This window comes from Rhinolophus ferrumequinum, chromosome 6, assembly GCF_004115265.2.
Source record: "Rhinolophus ferrumequinum isolate MPI-CBG mRhiFer1 chromosome 6, mRhiFer1_v1.p, whole genome shotgun sequence".
Taxonomy (NCBI): Eukaryota; Metazoa; Chordata; class Mammalia; order Chiroptera; family Rhinolophidae; genus Rhinolophus; species Rhinolophus ferrumequinum.
The window spans coordinates 10474127-10495579 of record NC_046289.1 but is presented as its reverse complement, the minus strand read 5'-3'; the positions used below and the strand labels follow the sequence as shown (position 1 = coordinate 10495579).

Genomic DNA, 21453 nt, shown 5'->3' with positions numbered 1-21453 from the left:
AGAACATGTTCGAAAAGCACTCAGCATCCATTCCCACTGTGCCTTCTCATGTGCCGTCAGTGTCTTAAATTGCTTTATAACTAGGATTCTGGAAACCAATCAAGCACTCCCATGAGATTTAAAAGGCAGAAATGAAAAACAGCCATCTTCCTGCTGCTTTGGCTGTTCTCTGCCAGCAAGTAAAGCCCTGGAGACGGCAGTCCCCAAATTCTGCTTTACAGCAGTTGCAGTGGGGGCCAGACGTCATGTGCCATGTCTTTATGTTCAGGTAATTGTGGCTGGACCCTAGGATCATAACTATAGCAGTATGTTCTTAAACCTGATATCCTGACTCCCAATCATCCCAACTGGGGCAGTGGTCACAGCTCTTCAAACAAGCTGGAATTCTGGAGGCCTGGCTCACAGCCTGCATTCCAGCTCTTCCGAGGATTGCCTTAATTTCTGTATTAAACACTTTTCTGCTTAAAACACTTCTAGTGGTTTACATTTCTTAAACTGAACCCTGATAAACTATGCACGCCACTGAAGTGGTGGCTCAAGTATTAGACAAGTATTGTCAAGTATTAGACAATCAAAGAATCCTAGTAGTAATCCATGACCATGAAAACAGTATGTTTCCCTCCTTGTTGGGAAACACTTTTTTAAAGACAGAAAGAATCTGCATCATTTCAGACTTATACCTGGCGAAGACGTTAATAACGCTAATATTAATATAAACCTATGGAACACTTTACAGTTTACAAAATAGTTTTACGTACCTTGCCTAATTTGATGCTCATCACAAGTGAGTTGAGGCTGGTTTTACAGTGACACAGCTGATATAAGAACGTTTTGCTTGGGGTTTTATGATAGGTAAAATGGATTTAGACATTACTACTGGAAAAAAAATATCATGGCTATGAAAATACTTAACTCTTATTCATAACCTATGAATCTGTAACAGGTAGATTTTTAACAGTATTTTTCTGTTTCATGCATGAACACTGCGGTTACTACATTAAGTATGAAGCTTCAAATACTCTACAGGGAAAAAAAATACACTTTATAAATTTGAATGTGAATGAGTGACAAGTTAGCACCAAGGTCAGTTTGGAGAGGGTGAAAAGGAAGAAATAGTTAACTCAATAACCTTAGAACCAAGTCCCCAAACATGGAAGCTACAGAGACAAGGAGCCATCTAGACTAAGGAATCAGGAATCCTGGGGACAGGCAAACATTAGTTTCTCCTTTATTAATGCACCCTACACGATTTTGAATGCTAGCCAATGTTAAAAAGAAACCCTAAGAAGTGTTTCTTAACACCAAGAAGAGCTCTTAACTCTTCTTAGTAACAGGTGACCCTTTAATATTCTGTAGTTTTTCGTAAGTTCCCACCGTATTTTTAAGGTCAAACTAGGAGGCAGAAGATGAAAAGCTGAAGCTGGAAACCATCACAGTGCACCTTCCTTCCCAATCATCTAACCTCCACCCCGGAAGGAGCCAGAACAATGCTCAAACATTTTAAAAGAGTACAAGGTTGACTAAAACATCTGCATTAGTTATCACTGGCATTGTGCTTCTTATAACCTAGTCATTATGGAATGTTGCTGCATTATTCTTTCTACTATAAAAAGTTTAACTTACTGGAAGTTCCACATTTTTAATCCAAAAAAAATCTACAAAAATGTTTAAATAAAAGAGCGATTTGATTTTATACTTTAAAGATGCTTTCCTCTTCTTATATGTATTTGTGAATTTTGTAGACATACTATAAAGTATGTCTATTTGGACAATTCTAATCTGGCAACAGCAAAGTCTGAGAAAAACACGGTAAAAGTATCGCTTGAGAATTGTTCTAGAATACAGTTTAGAAATCTGTACCACAGCCTCAAAACTGTTCATGTATTTTAACCCAATAATCTGGCATCCTAAGAATAACTAGAAGAAATGATGAGAAAACTGAGGCAGAGAGTCAGTACAAGGATTATTCGTTGTACTACTAATTATAACGACAAAAATCAAAACATACACACACTCATTTTATGACATATCATACAGCCTATTTAAAAAGAATATTCACTATCATGGGAAAATGGATGTAACTAGTATATATATGTATGTCTTTGTGACTAGAGGAAAATGTGCCAAAATACTAACATCAGTTACTAAAGGACAGTAGGATTATGTTTTAATTTTCGATATGTCTTAAATTTTTTAGGATATCATTTTTTACCTAATTAAATAGCTTTAAGTTATTTTTAACACTAACCAGATATTTGAAGATATTATGAAATTACCATTAACAATTATTGTGTAATAATTATTAACATTATTGTAATAATAGCATTTGGCTATGTTTTTAAAAAGCCCATATATTTTAGAGATATATACTAAAATGGATGGATATATGGATGAAATGGATGGATATATAGATGAAATGAAATGATGCTTTTAGATTTGTTACAAAATAATTCCAGCTTAAGGGTGGAAGAATGAAGAGCATGGGAGAGGGGGGCATAAAAACCCAGGACTGGCTACGTGCTGGTATTTGTTATATTGGGGTAATAGGTAAATAGGGGTTCATTACGTTGGTTTCTCTACTTTTATATATACTCAAAGTTTATCATAATTAAAAAATAAAAAAGTTAATTTTAAAATTTAAAAGGGAAAAGCACTAATAAGCACTATTTGAAATTTTATATATAAATAATCTGTTAATCTATCACTGAATAAAGACTAGAAATATCTCACATTAAGAGGATGTCAGATGATCAGAACTTTCCTTCATATACTTCTGAGTTGTGACTTAAAAACAAAACAAAACAGAAAACAAGGTAAATATTATCTTCATTACACCACCAAATGTAAAATGCTCCAATATTTTAGATACTGTGAAAATACTGCCAATTATGACCACAAGATGCTTCTCAGTTAAAAAGATGTTGAAATGTGAGAAACATGTGCATCTCAGAACTGATGAAATACAGTAAGTTAACAGGCCAGATTCAGCCACTGGCCTTTCGGTTTGTGATCTGGGATCACAGGATCTGAATATCTATCATAGATCATGCAGTCTTTAAGATGGATTTTTATCATTAAAAAAAGAAAAAGGGAAGACAACTTGTGAATGACACTACTGGAAAGGATGGTATTTTATGGAGTGAAATTTCTATTCTGAGAGCACTTACAAAGCTGGGCACAAAGTTAGATTTTAGAAGCTGATGATTCAGATTTATGGTGTGCCCTAGTATCCCTGATGCTGACAGGCCTGTGGTACCCCCACTAAAATGGCAATAAGCAGAGCATTAACCTCTATTTGGAAGGGTGCTGTTTTTTCCTATTAAAAGAGTGTAAGGCTGACAAAACATCTGCATTGGTTATCACTGGCATTGTGATAGGCTGTTTCTCCTATTAATTGACGAAAGAATTTTGCAAGATGAGGTAACAAAGAAGTACATTCAAAGGCCAATTCCATTATCTTTTTGATGACTGAAATTTTACAGGGTTTCCATCACCTTATTTCATGTAAATATAATTAGTAATGGGGCAACATTTTTCCCTAAAACTACATTTCATCTCACAGTTTGTTTTAAATAATAAAAAAAATACATTTAAATGTTCATAGGGTCAGGCAGTAACCAGTCTTTCTACAAAAGAGAATCCTAAATAAAATAAATAGTTTAATCCAAAGCTGTAAGTTCACAAATAGACAAAATAGCCAAAGTAAATACTGAATATGCAATTTTAATATTGTACCAACTACTTTACTTTTCAAAGTAGGCTTCTCTTCTTTTCCGTAGCTCTTCTGAAGTAAGATGTGTACTTGATGTCTGTGGAGTATCTTGAGATATATTTCTGGAACCACCTGAAAACAGAAGAAAATGGAACAAAAAACAATCGTTTTATATACCAGTTAAAGCAATGTATGTTTATACTTACAGGAACAAGTTTTTAAACAGTTTTCTTAAAAATATTTTGCTACTATTCTGTAAATATAAGAAAGGCTCTGTAAACCTCAGGGAAAATCTGAAGAAGGCTGTTCAAATCTGACCTGTGTCCACTACAGCCAAAGCCGTTACCCACCTGTGGTATCAGATGTGAGGACTCAAGTCCAAAAGCCAGCTTGGCAGGCAGAGCCTTTAACACCACTCTTGTGTGCTCTCTTGAACTTATTAGACATAAATCTACACTTTCAAAGGCACAGAATTCCTTAGAAGCAACTTAAAGTGGACAATTATTCAAATCCACTGTGTGCTCTATTCTCAAACATTTGGGTCCTACAGCAACTTAAGTACGTTTCCGTGGTCTCACTTAATGACTGCAGCAACCAGAGATTCTGTACAAACTGTGAAATAAGGTGGTAGAAAAAGTGAATTACACAAAAATATCTAAAATTATAAAAGCTTGTGTCCGTCCTAATTGGGCCAATCCAGCAGGGTTCTACTAATCAAACATTGACTGCACACCATACAGAATGCTCAGAAGTATGGCAGGAGACGTGAGGAGGTCAGGATAAAATATAAGGTAAAAAGGATGATCTTCATATGAATGAAACCTCAATTTTACTTAGATATTTAAGAAATTCAACGAGTAATTTCATTATAAAACAGAAGGCAAATTCGTATTAATTAGATAAAAACAAAACTACCAAAAGAAACTCCTTACACTTTTATGTCAGCCACTCTGAGCTACATCCCAGACAAGTCCGGCTGCCTGGATTCCCTAGGGGCTACATCTCACCCTCCCCTGCTGAGGGGCTTATATCACTATAAAAGCAGGCCCATCGAAGTGGGCTTACGCTGTCAGTTGCACAGCACTAATGTTAGATTTTTGTAAAATCGATACATGTTCTCTGTCCAGGCCTTCCTCTGTGTCCAATAGCATACATTTATGAAATAGCTGGTCTGCGTAAGGGTCCCCCCACTTTTGCCCACAAAGATTAACTTCAGTTTACTGCTGTGTTGGTACCGTATTATAACCAAATGGAATAACCAGAAATAAAAATATAACTAGTCCTAACATAACATAGGTTGTAAAAAGTCATTCATGTCACAAGAAAACCCAAAGAAATACCCATTCCTTCTGCAAAAATTCTCAAAGGACTTCTGGCAGTTCATTAACTTCCAGGGGAACCATGAGTTACCTGAAGCAATTCTTCAAACATGAAAAGAACCACGTCAGAATGTCTATACCTTGCATACTGAGCTGAATAGCCCTGCGGAGATCTGCTTCTTCATCTTCCATGTCAATTTGTTGGCGACTTAGTGCCAGAGCCCGCTGCAAATCCTCCTCATCTTCGTCTAATATTGCTGACCCATCATTGGCTTCTGAGACTCGTTCCAGATCTGTTTTCTGGACTCTAAAGAATGAAAGCACTGCCAATGACTGCAGACCCATCTTGTAGTTTAGATATAAAGACATTTATAAACCGAAGATTTTACGTAAGTCACAACTTACACATTTTCCTGCAGATAAGGTTTAATAATATAAAGATTGTATTGTGATGTGACTTTAAGTTAATATAGTTAAGTAATTCAAAGAGTTGATTCAAGTTTGAACCAAGAAACTTCACTAAACTATAAAGGTCTAAAAAAAAAAAGATCACCAATAAAAGGACTACACATTCAATGTTAGCATGAAAATTTAATTCTCGTAATGAAATACTATCACGTGCTCCATACTGCAGGCTTAATTTTACCTCTGTTCTTTCAGTTGTGCTAATTCTTCACCAATAAGTTTTGGTCGCTGCATCTGTTGGACCCTGATCATCTGTAGGAGTTGGTCAGCTTCACAGTCTGGCAGATCACCCTTAACAACAAATATAGAATAACCTAAAAAAAAAGGGCAAAAATAACTGAAACAGCTAGTAAGAGATCCAAAATCGATGAACAATGCTAGCAGATAGAGAGGCAGCATGGTACAGTCCTGGAACGGATACAAACTGAGGAGTCGGAAAGACCCGACTTCAAACAATGATTCTTACGCTTACTGGCAGGGTGATCTAGAACAAAGTTCTTTAAGCCGTTGAGTCTGACTCTCTTCACCTATAAATAGGAATAGCCATCTCACAGAGTGGTTATGAGAAATAAAGAGTATCTGTAAACAGCTCTCCTAAAACACTGCCTGACCGAGTAGGCTACTCCCTAAACGGTAAGAGAGTCAGGTAAAGGAGTGAGTGAGAGCAAGGAGTCTGGAATTAGACTGCCCGGGTTTTAATTCTAGCTCTTCCATTTCCTAGTCACATGGTCTCTGGTAAATCACTTTACAAATCTATGTCTTGGTTTCTTCAGTTGTTAAACAGATGGTACTGGTACCATCCTTAGACGGTTGTTGTGAGGACACAATCAGATAACATGCATAATATCATGTAATATGTATAAAATGAGTCACCTGTGGAAACAGCTATCCCATCACCCTGACCTCCCCCCAACTGAAAACACGGTCTGAGAAGCCAATACCAAAAATCTAGTCAAGGTATTCAAAGTGTGTTTTGTCTTTTGAAAGAAATACACTGATCCTGTGCAATTTTTTTGTTTTTTTTAAATAAATATGGTTCTAGAAAGCCAGGGTTTTCCCAGCTGGAGACTCCACACTGAGTAACGATGGGTTATACCAAAGTCATTCTAATCAAGTCACATTTTTCTACCATAAAATTTTCTGAAACTTAGATGCTTGTAAGTAGATATCCTTTGTGAGCATTAGCAGATAATGAAACAAAAAATAAAAACAGATAATGAAACATAAAAACAAGGATCAAAAGGAGTATTGGAAAAACTCAAAACAGTAGCAAGTTAAGACGTAATAAGTTAATATGCTTAACGTTTTTTGTTTTACGAGGACAAGTGTGCTCAGAGTTCAGATGGTTTAACATGTTTTATGCCAGTAAATTGTTTCTAGATCCTCGAACAAATCTATCAGCTCACCAAGGCATTCCATGAAGAGCATCATGAAGAGTAGAAACTCTGTCTTACTCAGGTGACACTGTAAGGATCTTAGGGTTTATTCAAGACTAGACTTCACTCTAAGCATGCTGGGAAGCACTGAAGGGTGAAGGAGGAGGGTGTGCCATAATATATATTGTATTTTTTAAAAAGCACTATGGGCTGCTTTATCTATATAATATATGGGAACCAGACTGCAAGAAGAGGGGTCCTTACTGAAATGGAAAACCTGAAGGATAGCATGAATGGGGAGGAAAAAAAAAATCCGTTTTTTTAGACATGTTCAGTTTGAAATGCTTTCTGGACTTCCAAGTGAGAAGTCAAAGTTAGGAGTTTGGTGTTTAGGGTACATATCTAAGCAGAAGATAAAAGTTTGGGAATTATTGGCATATTTAAAATAATGGGACAGCACATGGTCAAGAAGTTGTCTAATGACTGAATTGTGGGTCACTTCAACAGTTAGCGGTTGGAAAGAGTAAGATCCACAAAAGGAATCTGAATGAAGCAGCCAGTGAAATCTGAGGAGAATCAGCATTGTGGCCTGGAAGCCAAGTGTAGACGGTATTTCAAGAAGGAAGAAATAGTTAGGACCCAAGGTTTGTGGCACAAAAGAAAAGAGACAGAAGTATATAAAAATCAAATTAGTTACAATGCTATATACAGTCTTACATATGAATTGGAAAGAACTACATGACGACCAACCCATTAGCAGTAAATACGCCAGTGCCCACATTGTGATCTCTAAACACCATCACTAAAAGGGCAGGAAATATACAAAATAAGCCTGAAATTCTGCTTACCTGAGAAAGAATGGCTTCAAAAGCCTACAGTGGTCATTTCAGAAACTTGGGAGTCAAGTCCAAAAGGTCCCCACTGGCCCAAGATGGGACAATTAGAGTATCAATATGAATAGTATGATGGACTAAAACACGTGAGCCATGTTTTAATGGATTAGTTTATAATGACACTTCAGAAAAAACAAGACAACTAATTGGTTACTTTTGAAACAGACTATGAGATGAACTCATTTTAAAAACCGATAAAAGGAAAATAGTATTTATTCTGCTTTTACTATATAACCATACTTCAGGATAACTAAATAATGAGAGAAAGTTTATTAGTATAGAAGCTTTCCAGCTAATAAATGAAGGAATGATGGAAATCTATTATCACCATTTTGCAATCCTTAATGAAATAATGAACTAGGCATTGATCATCAATAGCTACTCAAATCACAAAAAGACAACCAGACATCAAGTGCCACACCACCTGTGAAGCCTTCTGTCCCCCCAAAATCAACCTGAATCTGCTTAAGCCTCTTGATTTAAGGACTAAACTACTGGGTATCCAGGCCTGAGAGAAAAATAGGGATGTAATCAGCAAAATCCAGAATGTGGGAAACAGAACAAACGACCCATTTTCTTCCAAAACATAAATCACAGAAAAAATAAAGTGGAGAGGAATCCTGTAGCTAGATTTAAGAGACATTTCAATCTAACGCAATCAATGAACCTTATTTCAACCTGGATTAAACTGTGAAAAACATAAGAGACAACCACAGAGATGGGAAATTTAAACAATGACTGGGTATTTGATGTTATGAAAGCGTAATAGTTAAAATTTTTAGGTGTGATTATAGTATTGTGGCTATAGTTTTTTTTAAGATCCTTGCTTTTACAGATTTTAATTTTAAAAATTTACAGAGAAAATAATAAGATGCCTAGTATTTGCTCAAATAAAGAGGAGAAGAGGGTAGGATATAAATAAAACAAGATTGGCTATAAGATATTTGGTGAAGCTGGGTGAAAGGTACATGACGGTTCATCAAGTTATTTTCTATACTTTATATTTGTTGGAAATTTTCAGTAAGTTTTGTTTAGTTCTGTTTAAAGAAGGGTATAATCAACTATACTCTTATATAAGATGAGTGCAAATAAAAGACTGAGAATTAAATACTGGCACTGGCAAATGCAGAGGTCACTGGTGACATTGAGAAGAGAATTTTTCAGTGACACGTTGTGACAGTGTAACTGGAACGAGCTCACGAACAGGAGACAGCACACTGGAGATGATTCTAAGGAGAAAATAAAAATGGAAGGCAGGTGGAGTTTCCTGGAATTAAGAGTGGCCTTTTCTTCTTAATCAATGGACATAATGAGCCTATTTCTCTGCTGATAGGAATAATACAGAAAGAGGGAGAACTGATCTTACAGGAGGGGAGAGATAAAAGCAGGAGCAAAGAGCTTCAGGAAGTGGGAGGAGCTGGGATCAAGCCCCAATGAATAGACGTTGGTCTTGGTTAGGAGCAGGGGACAATTCATCTACTTTAATAGACTCAAAGCCCATGTAGAGATATAGGCAAGTGGACAGATTTTCTAATAGAAAGATGAAGTTCTCTTTCAGTTTCTTCTCTTTTCTCAGTAGAATACAAAGGAAGGTCATAAGCTAGGAGTCAGGAAGGGAGAGGGGGGTGGTTAATTTTGAAGAGATAAGCTATGAAATAACCACCATGGAGAGTAGGTAAAGGTACTAAAAAAACATAGTAGGAAGGGCAAGTAGCACTAAAGGCTCATTTGAAGTTTGTGATCATTAATTTAAAGCAAAATCAATCATCATATTTATGATATTCTTTAGCCATTGTTCAGCTGCTCTGGTACAAGAATAGACAAGACCAAGATTTGCTTTTAACCAGGTCATGAAAGTATGACGGAGAGAGAGGAGAAAGGAGTTGAATGCAGCGAAATGATTATAATGATGGATTATAGAAAATAAGCAGGGTAAGAAAAGAAGTAAGATTGTAAGGGGAATGTCTGGGTCTTGTGGTAGGGTTTAAAGAATGGTCTGAACGGAAAAAACAGAAAATATGGTACAAAGGTCAGAGGCAGTAGTCAAAGAGTAGGATGCTTGCAGTTGGGGTTTGAAAGTGGTACAGTTATTGGTAATGGCCAGGCAAGAGTGAAGACAGTGATCTTTGAAAGTAAGAAGCAAAGTCTTGGATTGGATTGATTTTTGATATAGAAATCACTAAGAATGATGAATGGAATTGAAGCAGAGAGAAGACAGTGAGTCAGATCCTAACATCTTCAATGGAAAAGGAGAAGGATTACAGGTGAGTGCAAAAGAGTAGAGGTAGAGTTGAATCTAGAGGCACATATTTCAAAGGAGCTGGAGTTTTTAGGCCAGAACAGCAGCCTAGAGGAGGTTAGGAGGAGCAAGAAGAACACCTGGCCTTCCCCTTGGCCCTGTGGTATGTGAGGTATGGAAGAAACAAGAGGCATTACTTAGAAGGGCTGCAAAGGAAGCAGCATCCTCGGGAAAGGGCCAGGTGTCAGTGAGAACTCTACCTGAACAGTATCAGTCAAACCCCAACTTCAAGTTCACCATGTAAAACAAAGATTTTTTTCACTGCCACTGCCATAAAAACAGTATTGTTACTTACTCTCACATCTCATGAGTTAGTTTTATTTAGCTACTTTGAAAGATAACATTATAAAACTTTCCATCTTTATTTACCTTCCTGTTGTAATTGAGCCAAGAAAAGTGCAAGGTATGTGTCTGATATTAATTCTGGACCCGTCAAGAGAGAATTCAAGTTGAACCACTGGAAAAAAAATGTCCAACATTGAAGTTAGTGTACATTACAATTAAAAGGAAGTTACACAGGTGAAGGGTATAACCCGTCTAGACTTAGTATGACTATCTAACACTGGAAACATGTCAAACCAAGATATATTTTTTAAAGTAATAATGTGATTTAAAAAAACTGAAATAGAATGTTAGAGATTAATCACTATTAAATGTTTTTAAAAATAGAAGTTTGTCTTAAGCCATATACTTTAAATTTCCCCCCCCAAAAAAAGAAGAGAAAGTGATACTACTTTTAAAGTGTCTTTATTGATATCTATAATTAAATCTTTTTTCAAAGTATGCTTAACAAAATCCTAATCTAATCACATTATATTGATGTGGAAGAAAAATGACAACTACAGTTTTCCCATTACTGATAATTTTGGTCAAAAATGTCGATTGTGAGAAAAAAGCCAGGCATTCCAGGAAGAAAATCTTTAACCACCACTTCATTTTAAGAGGTCACTAAGCCACCATCACATGTAATTAACATCATTTAGTCACTACTTCATAGGACTCCTAATTTAACCCACAAGACACAAAAAGTTTCAAAAGCTACTGTCAGTATCATGACCAACTATTTTTCTTTAATTTTCATATAGATCATAATACTTTTTCCAGTCACCTTTTTCATTAAACAGGGACCTCAGACATAAGAGTCTATAGTGAAAAATACAATTTTAAACAAAAACATAAATTACAGCCAGACATAAGCCAAAATTTGACCTTTCCTATATTTGTCAAAGATAATTTAAAATGTGAAAATTCAATTTTGAAGAATTAAAATGAACAAAAAAATCTCTCAAAATAGATAAATTTATAGTCAAATCAATACATAGGAACTTCCGGAATCTAAGCCTTCAGATCTTTAAAAAAATCCGGTGATTACTTTATACAAAACAAGAATACCTGATCATAATTTTCAAAGATATAAATAAAACCCAGAGGTTAAACAATCTCGGCAGTGTCCTGCCCTGCCTTTTCCCTAGAGCTGATCCTACTTGGGTCACTCTCTACTACACCCCATTTCCTCCTTATTCGCACTTGGGTCACTCTCTGTGACACCACGTCCCCATTACTTGCTCTGAGCTCCTCAGGAGGGACCATAAGAAACAACCACTTACGATGAAGCTGCTTCTCGGTGGCTGACTTTAAAAGATAATAGCAAGGCGTTTTGTTTCTGAATTATCTTTTAATGACTTAACTCAATGCACTCTTTCTTGACTTCATTTTCTTTTTGGTATTATTTTTGAAAACAGCTTGAAGTATCATCGACATGCAATAATCTGCACATATTTGAAGTGTACAATTTGAGAATTTTAACATATGCACACACCCTAAAGCCACCACAGCCAAGTGAGTGAATGTCCTCCTCGCTGCCTAGTTTCCTGTGCTCTCGTGATCCTCCTCCTTCACCCTTCCTCCTTCCTCAGCCCCAGGCAACCACTGATTCATCTGCTTTCTATCAGGACAGATTATTCGCAGGAAATTCGCATTTCCTTGACTTTTACATAAATGGAACCATACAGTATGTAGTATTTTGCGTCTATCTTCTTTCACTCAAAATAATTATTTGGAGATTTACCCATGGTGTTGCACGTATCCTAGTTAATTCCTTTTTACTGTATTAGCACGCTTTCAATAACACTCTTTCAAAGATTCAAAATTCTAAACGAAGGACTTTATTTCTGTTTAAAAAAAATGGAACTGTGTGTACAACGATCATTGTTAATTATTTTTAAAAATAACACTGTAGGTACATTTCTTGATCTTAAAAAGGGCTTGCTCAAGACATATCCCATGTTCTTTTTTTTTTAATAGAAATTATTTTTTGTGGATATATGTATTATGTGGCATTTTGGAATGTGAATAATCTTGTTAAGCTAAAGCAAACACGGTTGAAAACTTTCATTCATGCTGAACACTATTTCAAGCTTTGTGATAGTACTATGCTAAATACAAATCTATAAGTGAAATAGCTGATAGAACATTTATCACATAAAACCCACTTATAAGTAACCACGTTTACATTGTCTTAAATAATTCTTCTTATGATACAGCTAAACTGTATGTGGTTGTCACAAATAAATATATAAGGAAAATTGACATTGTCTTTTAAAATAACAAATTCCTATCTATCAAGATTGAAACTCTCTCTCTCTCACACACGCACACACACACAGTACTGGTGAGTTTCTTCATCTTTTAGGCACTAATCCCTTACATTTTAGTTGCAAATGGAGTGTAGAATGTGAAAAAAGACAGGGAAGGAGGAGACACATTACCTGTTTTCCTAATTTTCTAACTGTAAACCAGTGTTCTTTATAGTTGCATATAAATGATCTTTCATTTCTAGAAAAAAAAATACAGATCCAATATTAAGTGGAAATATTAGCGTTCATATTCATTTAGTTTGTCTATTGGTAAGTATTATACAAAACGTGGTAATTTAGGATTATGTTTACAGTTTACTAGCACTGATTTTTAAAAAATCACAAACAGAATGAATCTCTCTGCAGGTTAGTGATGCTTTGCAAAAACGATGGCATCACACAGCAGTGAAGGATCAGCTGTGCGCTGCCAGACACTGGGTTGCCAGGAAGCCTTAGAGGGCACAGGTTCACGGACATCCCCAAAAGGTGAAATAGGGAATGAAACATGACACATCAAAACACAGGCATTCAAAATATATTTTGCTTCTTTAAGAAATTACAACACTAAAAGTCAAATTTAGGAAAAGAAGTGTAGGAAAAGCAAAATACAATCTCACATGGGATCGATCCCGAGCCTCTGATACTCTGGACTGTTGAACAGGATTAGTTCCAAACCCCAAACTTTCAAGGCATTACTTATAACCTGTTAGAAGAAAATAGTGAGTTTTCATGAGCTAAACCATTCAATTCCAAATACAAACAGGGTAGCCATATTAGCTGTACAAACAATTGTACTTCATATATCAATTTCCCTAGAAGGCTATGGTTTTTAAAAAGTGTATGTGTATAGATATATCACTAAATTTATATATAACATATAAACACAACATTGAAAGAGTGCTTTTTAACACTGGGTTTCTGGGATATTCAGAGAACCACAGAATTCCTAGGTAAAACTGCGACAAAAATCCAGATGTGTATTTTATCTACTAAGTGCTATTCTTAAAACTAGTCCCCATATGAAACTTTGGCTGCTATGGGTCCCGCTTTAGAGAAATTTTATTTCAACTGACTACCTGATATGTCTGTAACAGTGATAATTATCTCGTATGTCTGTGAAAATGAGTTCTTTCTACAGATTTAAACTGAAGCTTTTATAGATTTTAAACTTCTATTATCATGGGTTTATAATTTTAGGAAAAAACAAAAGATAAACCTGATTATTTCAAACTGCTTGAAAAAAACAGGAGATTTCTGAAAATTCACTTCCAAGGCAGCCAACAAAGAAGCAAGTGAACCAGGTACCAGAAGAGACAAAAAATGAATGCAACGAAGCGGGCAGACGTGAATCAGCACCAAGGGCAGCGCACGCACAGGAAATGGCAAGAACTCAGCCGATGCCAGCCCTGTATAGCTGTTACCTGGAACCGTCCACAAAGAAGCACTGACAGGGAATGCTGGTGAATGAGAAGTCCAGGACAGCATGAGAGGAATGCAAACAAACACACCTGCAGAAATAGGCCCCTCAAGAGAGGTTTTGAAAGACCTCTGGATACACCTCCTCCCAGGTGTTAGATCGAAAGACCCACAGATAAAAGAATTTCACAAGTTATATAGCTTCCTCTGAAAGCTGATTTAAAGGGGAGTGAGGTTGCATTTTCTCAAATTTACACAAGAGATAGTAAGTTTAAAAGACTGTGACTTATTGGAATTAAGGTTATTAGCATCCAGATGAGAATTAAATCTTTCAAAAAGCCCTACTCTACATCCCAGACACTTGTCTTATTAGGGAGACCACCTCAGGGATGGTGTAGATGCCTGATCACTGCACTGTAGACCTGAAGCTGAAGCTGAACAATAATGAATGTCAACTATAATTTTATGTATAGATATATCACACATATATATATATATTCACAAGAAGTGGAGTACAGCATAAGAAATAGAGACAGTGGAAACGTAACAGCTGTATGCAATGTCAGAGGGTAGTAGATTGGGGGAGGGGGGTTATCCCTGTGTGTGTGAGGGGTATAAATGATAAATGTCTAACTATTACATTGTTTTGTACACCTGAAATTAATAAAAAAAATTTTATCAAATTGCCAGAATTCCAAAAAAAAACAAAAAACCCCTACTCTAAAATGAAGATTCTACAATCTTAATTTTCAAGTTTATCTATACAAAAAAATCTAGTACTCTAGAGTATACTTATACTCATTTTAGACACAATCTACTGCAGGAATTTCTGAAGGTCACATCATTACAGTGACTATGAAACGCTGTGAAAAAATACTTCTACCAACCATACCCTGAGCTTAAACAGCGCCTGGGACATAAACAACACTTAGTACTCGCTTGTGACTACTCACTTGAATAGAGAAAAAACCGCTGTCATCCATATTTCCAGAAGGCTGCTGTTTAATTTGGATAGGTAGTTCAGGCGGGGGCGGAAGGTGGGGAGAGAAGGATAAAAACTGTCATTAGTGTGCATATTTAAAATAACATCTTGTGCAACCCCATTTACAAAGTCAAGAGCAGAGTTATAATTAACAAGTCAGATCCTGATAAGCAGAATGGTTTATCCTTTTCTAAACAATACCCACATTAAAAAAAAATGAAAAACAAAACCACATGCAATTTGGTGAGTTTAAAAATCAGTACCTGTAAAAATGTGCGATAGTCTTCACTAGTAACTCCTCCTTCTGCCATTCTCATCCTCTCCTCTTCATCTAGCTGATGTGCAATAGAAGATAATTCCACAGGGCTAAAATATTCTCCTTGTAATAGATTATTCAAGCAATGCTGAGCACAAAGTGAGCCTTCTTGCTAATATTTCCAAAAGAAAAAATTCAAATGTGATTCGTTAAACAGATTTGTACAGTGTCTTTTTAAAAGAGGAATTTAATCATTACCTTCTTAATACTGTCAAAGCTGAACCTTTTTAGTTTTTGACAAACATGATTAACATAAGGTATATGCATTTTCATTTAACATTTATTTTACAATTCTACCATTAATGAAACTACAATAATTTAGTAATATGATAAAAAACTTAAGAACGATTTATATTAAACATTATCATCTATCAAATACACCAAATCTCATAATTTACTAAAAACTACTCTACAAACATTTAGCCTCCCTCAATTTCAGTGCCTAATATAAACCCATCTGTAGAGATTCCATGGTAAATTATTATACTAATGCTGAAAGGGGATTTTAATCCCTAGGACATTTGTTCTTTAACAAGATAATCTCTACTTGAACTAAATGCTTGTTCACGTAACTTCTTATCTCAAGAATTGATACAGGTAAGAAAAATTCTGTTTGATGTTAAGACTTATAGCTACAGAGTCGAGATTCTCTTCAGGGAACTCTGTAAATAATACACACACAGTATGATGCAATGAGCAAGACACCCAAAAAGCACCCTGGAGCTCACTTCTGGACAAGCTGGAAAGCGGGGGGCTGCATCCAAGCTCAGCACTCCATGGGATCACTGACTTCCTGTTATGTGAGTGGGGAGTGCAACTTCCCTTGGGCCCCAGGTTCTGTGGATGCTGAACAGCTGTGGAACTCATACGTGTAAAACTGCTTGGCACTGACAAGCCTGCTTGTCACCCCTCTCCTGGCAACAGTGCTGCTTTCCCCTACTTGCCTTATAAGAAGGGAGATTCACGGGTGAATGAGATCCCTTCCTGGGAACACAGACAGGGGTTTTTCCTGCTGTGGGATGATGGCAGACAGGAGAACACTTTCTTCTCTTGCTAACCCTGGACCACTAAGTTCTCCCTTTCCCCATTAGAGTCTGTTCCGTAATCCAGCCTGACATCCTGCAATTTGTTCTGAGCCATGTTACACAATAGAAAGTGAGCCCAGAGAGCAACATATATTTTTCCTGGTGAATTCATGTTCTAGAACAAAATTCAGCTGCTGAAAAAGATACAGAGACTACAGATATAATGGAATAGGAAGGCAGCACTGAGAGGGTCTGAGTCTGAGACTGGGGGCTGAGAGGTTAATTTATCTTCATAATCTGGTACGGAATAAGTAGCTTAGAGTAAAGAAGCAGTATCTAGCCTTCAAGGTGCAGTCACAAGGGTGAGGGGACTTGTCTGCACCTCTTTTTCCTTCTACTGTATTCCTACCACCAGAGAGCAACTCCCACTGAATACTAGAACACGAACTGAAGGACATACAGACGTCCTACTTATGTCCTACTGAAAAATGGACAGGATGAACGAGCATTCACAGGAGGATAGCCGAATGGCTTAAAAACACAAAGGTGCTCAAGTTCATTACCATTAGGGAAACGTACATTAAAACCACCATGTTTTACCAAGACCACACACTGTCCAGAGTGGCTACAATGTTGGGGAGAACTAGAGACATCAAAACTATTAGTTACTATTAATGAAAGCATAACCTAGTATAACCACTTTGGAAAATTATTTGCCGTATCTACTAAAGCTTAACACCCTGTGATCTAACAACTCCACTACTAGGTACAGAATGCAAACAAAAGAAATACAAACATACGTTCATCAAAAGACATGTATTACATGTATTACATGTATTACAATGTTAATAGAAGCACTACTTATTCCAAATGGCTCCCAAACTGGAAATTACAAAGATGTCCATCACAGTAGAATGGATAAATTGTGTCATATTCACAAAGGGATAGTACATAACAATGAGAATAAATTAACTATAACTGCCTGCGACGATATGGATGAACCCTTCAATGTTAAAAGACAACAGACTCAAAAGAGTACACACTATATGAATCCATTTACAAAAGTTCAAACACAGGCAAGATTAGTCTATGATGTTAGAATTCAGGATAGTGGTGACCCTTGCAGGGGTGGAAGGAGAGTTAGTATTTGGAAAAGGGCATGGGGGGGGCTTAGAGGATGCAGGGAAATAAACGTCTGTTATTCAATCTAAGTGTTATTTGCACATCCCGTGTTTCCCCGAAAATAAGACCTAGCCGGACAATCAGCTCTAATGCGTCTTTTGGAGCAAAAATTAATATAAGTGCTCCAAAAGACGCATTAGAGCTGATTGTCCGGCTAGGTCTTATTTTCCGGGAAACAAGGGTATGTGTTTACTTTGTAAGAATTCATTCAGCTGTACTCTTATGATGTGGTGCCCCAACATGTGTTATACTTAATTTAAAAAAAAAATCAAACAACAAAAAGCCTCTGCTAAGATACAGAGATTGCACGCATCAAGAGCGACCTACGTATTTTGCTGTGCATAATGCACACTTTTTTGCCCAAATTTGTAAGGGAAAAATAAGGATGTGCATTACACCTGGGTAGTATTAATTCCATATCTATATAAATGTTTTTAATTCTTTTATTTATGCTTATGAGTTAAAAGTGTAACTCTAGAAATCAACGATTTCCGCATGCAAAATAATACCCTGGAATATGATCATTGGTTTTGTTGAACTTAGGACAAAGTTGCAATGCAGAAGAGTTCTTGGCCTTCTGTGATATGTAAATATCATAAATTTGTTACCGGTACATAAAATTTCTTGTACTTTGTATCTGTTCTTGTGTTTTGTAATTATTTGTTACATAAAATTTCTTGTACATAATGTTTAAAATTCCTTTACAATACAAAAAACAAACACCAGACTTGATTGTCTTGGGATCAGAGGATGAAGAAACTGCATCTCCAGCTTTCCCAAGATATTTTATAAAACCACAAAAGGGAACAGCATCCAAATCATTCCCCCATTGCCCTCAAAGATTTTAGGACCAACTTGAAACTAGTTCAAATTCCCAGAGACACTAGTGACTAGAACGGAAACCGGGCATGAACCTAAGTAAGGGTGGCTGTGGCAGGGCTCATGTCTTATTTGAGCCTCTCATCTGAGTGATAATAAGGTTCCATCCCTTTTGAGGAGATTCAGCAAACACAGGCATCCAAATAACAACAATGCCAGCTCTGCTACAGCGCTAAGTGCCAGGTAACATTCTAAGCACTCAACTCCGAGGAAAACGCTTTATTATCCTCACACACAGAAGAGGAAACTGGAGCAGAGATAGGAAGTAACTTACCCAGGATCATACAGGTAGTAAAGGGCAGAGCTGGGCTCCAAACCCAGGCAGAGGCTTCAAGTCTGTGCTATTAGGTACCACTTCCTCAGGCCACTGATGTGGAATTTGGTTATTACTAAACCTCAAGTATCCTGAAGACGGCTAAGAACAGGCAATCACAAAGGGCATAATAGATGTCATAAAGTCAATGCTCAGCATCTTTTAGGTGTTTTCACTAATTTTAAATATAACCCCAACCAGTTCAGTCATCATTCCCAGTTTATATCACATAGAAGTACCAATTCAGATGGTACAATAACCTCACCAAGAGCAGTCAGCAATAGATGTGATAACAAAAATGAGAGAAAGCAGGCACCGGAACTAAAAACATAAAAACAAAACAAAAAAGCAGTTAATGGCCATTTAATATTAGGGTTTAAGTTAGGGATTGGCAAACTCAAGCCCTTGGGCCAAATTCAACCTGCACTAGCAGCTAAGAATGGTTTTTATATTTACAGATGGTTGGGAAAACACACATAAACAAGAGTATGTGAGACTATATATGACCTGCAAAGCCTAAAATATTTACAGAAAAATTATTTAGGTAGACAGCACCATATACATCTTAGATGCTCAAAGAACTCATTTGATTCATTCAAATATTTATTGAGCACCTACTATGTGCCAGGCGCTAGAGAATATGTCAGTAAACAACTTGTTTAGATTACATTGTAACTTAATAAAAGGAACTGAAAGCAACAACTCTGAAAATGGGGAAACCAATATTCCAAGGAGAAGTGGTTACAGGGCCCTTTGTAGGAGGAGAAGCAAGAATGCTGGAAAAATGCACATTAAGGTCAAGTATTTTCATAATGGACTGTGTATGAGATTAACAATGGGTCCTATGATTACAGATGCTTTCCATACTCTTGAAATATGCCCAAAGAACTTGAGAAGAACCTTCGTTTGCTAAGTACACAAAAATTAATAAGCGTAAATGTTCTCCTGAAGTATCTTTAAGCCTACACACATGCTAATAATTGAGACTGATTTCTTTCTTATAAATGCATTTTCATTAGGCTATCCCCCAGTTTCTTTTGATCCCATGGTTTGGTAGTTACCTTTATTGAAATGTATCCAAAAGAGGTAACAACCAATATTGTTAAAATATATATATTGTGTAGGTCTCAAGAAATGGTGTGGAAAATGTTGGAAGTTTTCCATGTGGAAACATTTGGTCCTACACCAAAGCTTCTGAAACTTAGTAATAAAAATACATACATGCAAGGGTTCTCTTCATGCAATCTCCTTGACAAGCAACTAAATTTCTCTTGTCCAAGTTTCCTAAATTAGGTCAATCAAGTCAGGATTAGCAATAACTCTATCGGAGTTCTTCCTCCCCACGCATAAAAACTGGTCCATTCTAGAACGTGCCAAACTTTCTGAAATGTTTTCTATAAAGAAAAGCATTCCATTTAACAATCTGTTTAGATTGATGCTGTGTCTCTGGTCTTTGATTGCTTTATTTGATTGTCGTGTGTTAATTTTTTTTAAATAAATGATCATTTAGAAGTATTTAACAAAAGAAAACCCCTTTGCTCCTACTAAATAAGAGCCGCACCAGCAACCCTTTCCAAACGAGACTATTATGAAACAAGATATGTGCCATAGCTGTCCTGAGGAAGATTTCACTCACACCCAAAAGGCTTGATAACTCTACGTGGGAAAAGACGAGTTTCTTCACATGCCACAAACAGCATCTTCAAGTACGTGGTCATCGAAGAATCAAAACAAAACAAGCTAGGCGCACCACTGCAATATTATTCCAGTTCACCCCTAGTATCCAATAAGAAAGCTGGCTTCCTGATCCGGAAAGATAGAACTATCAAAAGAAACGAAAACCAAACATTTCCTAACAAAAACACTTATGACGACTTCCCTGTTTAGGGGCGCACGGGGTTTCCTACTTTGTCCCTTAGTGTCAGGCCCTCCGTGGGCTGAGCCAACGTCCCTGCACTCGAGAGACTCACGAACCTAGTGCACGAGAAGGACATGAATACACCACCAGGGAGCTAAGTGTATGAGAGATTCCAAAATAGAATTGAGTCCAGAGAAGGAAAAGTTATTATAATTCTGCCAGGGGTAGTATTGGGAGAGTTGGGAAGGATCGAGGGAGGTGTCCGAGAGGTGACTAGCTAAAACCTACGAGAGTAGGGAAGAAGGGACTGGAGAAGGAATCCCACGGAAAGTGGAAGGGAAGCACAGAAGCAAACCCACTCGGTGCCACCCCCTCTCCGGTACCCCGAGGCGCCCACCGCCCTGCCCTCACTCCCTCCCGGCTCCCCGGACATCTCGGACCCCGGGCTCCCCGGGGACCGTCGGCACTGGCCTCAGGGGCGGGGGGTGCGGTGGGGGCCTCGATGAAGCTCCCCTCCGGTGAAGCTCCGCCCGCCCGGGGAGATCGGGATGGGGGTGACTCGGGCCCCACCCAGCTCACCGGGAGGTAGAGATACCGCACCCCACTCCCGCCACAGCGCCGCACACCGGTCCCCCCGGATGCGGACACTCACTTTCTCGTGGAAGATGGACTCCATGTTTATTTGTCTGGAGCCAACGGCCCCCGCACCGAGCCAGCCCCCTCCGGCTCCGCCCCCCCGGCCCCACCCCTCCGCCCCCCCGGCCCCGCCCCGCTTCGACCCG

General features: G+C 37.5%; 1 protein-coding gene across 7 annotated transcripts in view; it reads right to left on the bottom strand.

Annotated features, from left to right (window-relative positions):
* Positions 1 to 21391, bottom strand: part of ATXN3 (ataxin 3) — a 33329-nt gene extending 11938 nt beyond the window's left edge. Inside the window, exons 1-10 of one of the 7 annotated variants that reach the window (XM_033108334.1) lie at positions 19079 to 19129; positions 18775 to 18915; positions 15362 to 15526; positions 15070 to 15114; positions 13318 to 13403; positions 12833 to 12899; positions 10434 to 10521; positions 5678 to 5810; positions 5172 to 5338; positions 3748 to 3844 (exon numbers count right to left, since the gene is read on the bottom strand). In XM_033108334.1, coding sequence (XP_032964225.1) covers positions 3748 to 3844; positions 5172 to 5338; positions 5678 to 5810; positions 10434 to 10521; positions 12833 to 12899; positions 13318 to 13403; positions 15070 to 15114; positions 15362 to 15415 — 737 coding nt within the window. In that variant the 5' untranslated portion in view covers positions 15416 to 15526; positions 18775 to 18915; positions 19079 to 19129. Of the gene's footprint in view, positions 1 to 2730; positions 2785 to 3739; positions 3845 to 5171; positions 5339 to 5677; positions 5811 to 10433; positions 10522 to 12832; positions 12900 to 13317; positions 13404 to 15069; positions 15115 to 15361; positions 15527 to 18774; positions 18916 to 19078; positions 19130 to 21250 lie in introns of those variants that run through there. The other 6 variants (XM_033108336.1, XR_004423217.1, XM_033108332.1 and 3 more) reach the window with 6 other exon arrangements.
* Between the last annotated feature and the right edge of the window lie 62 nt (positions 21392 to 21453).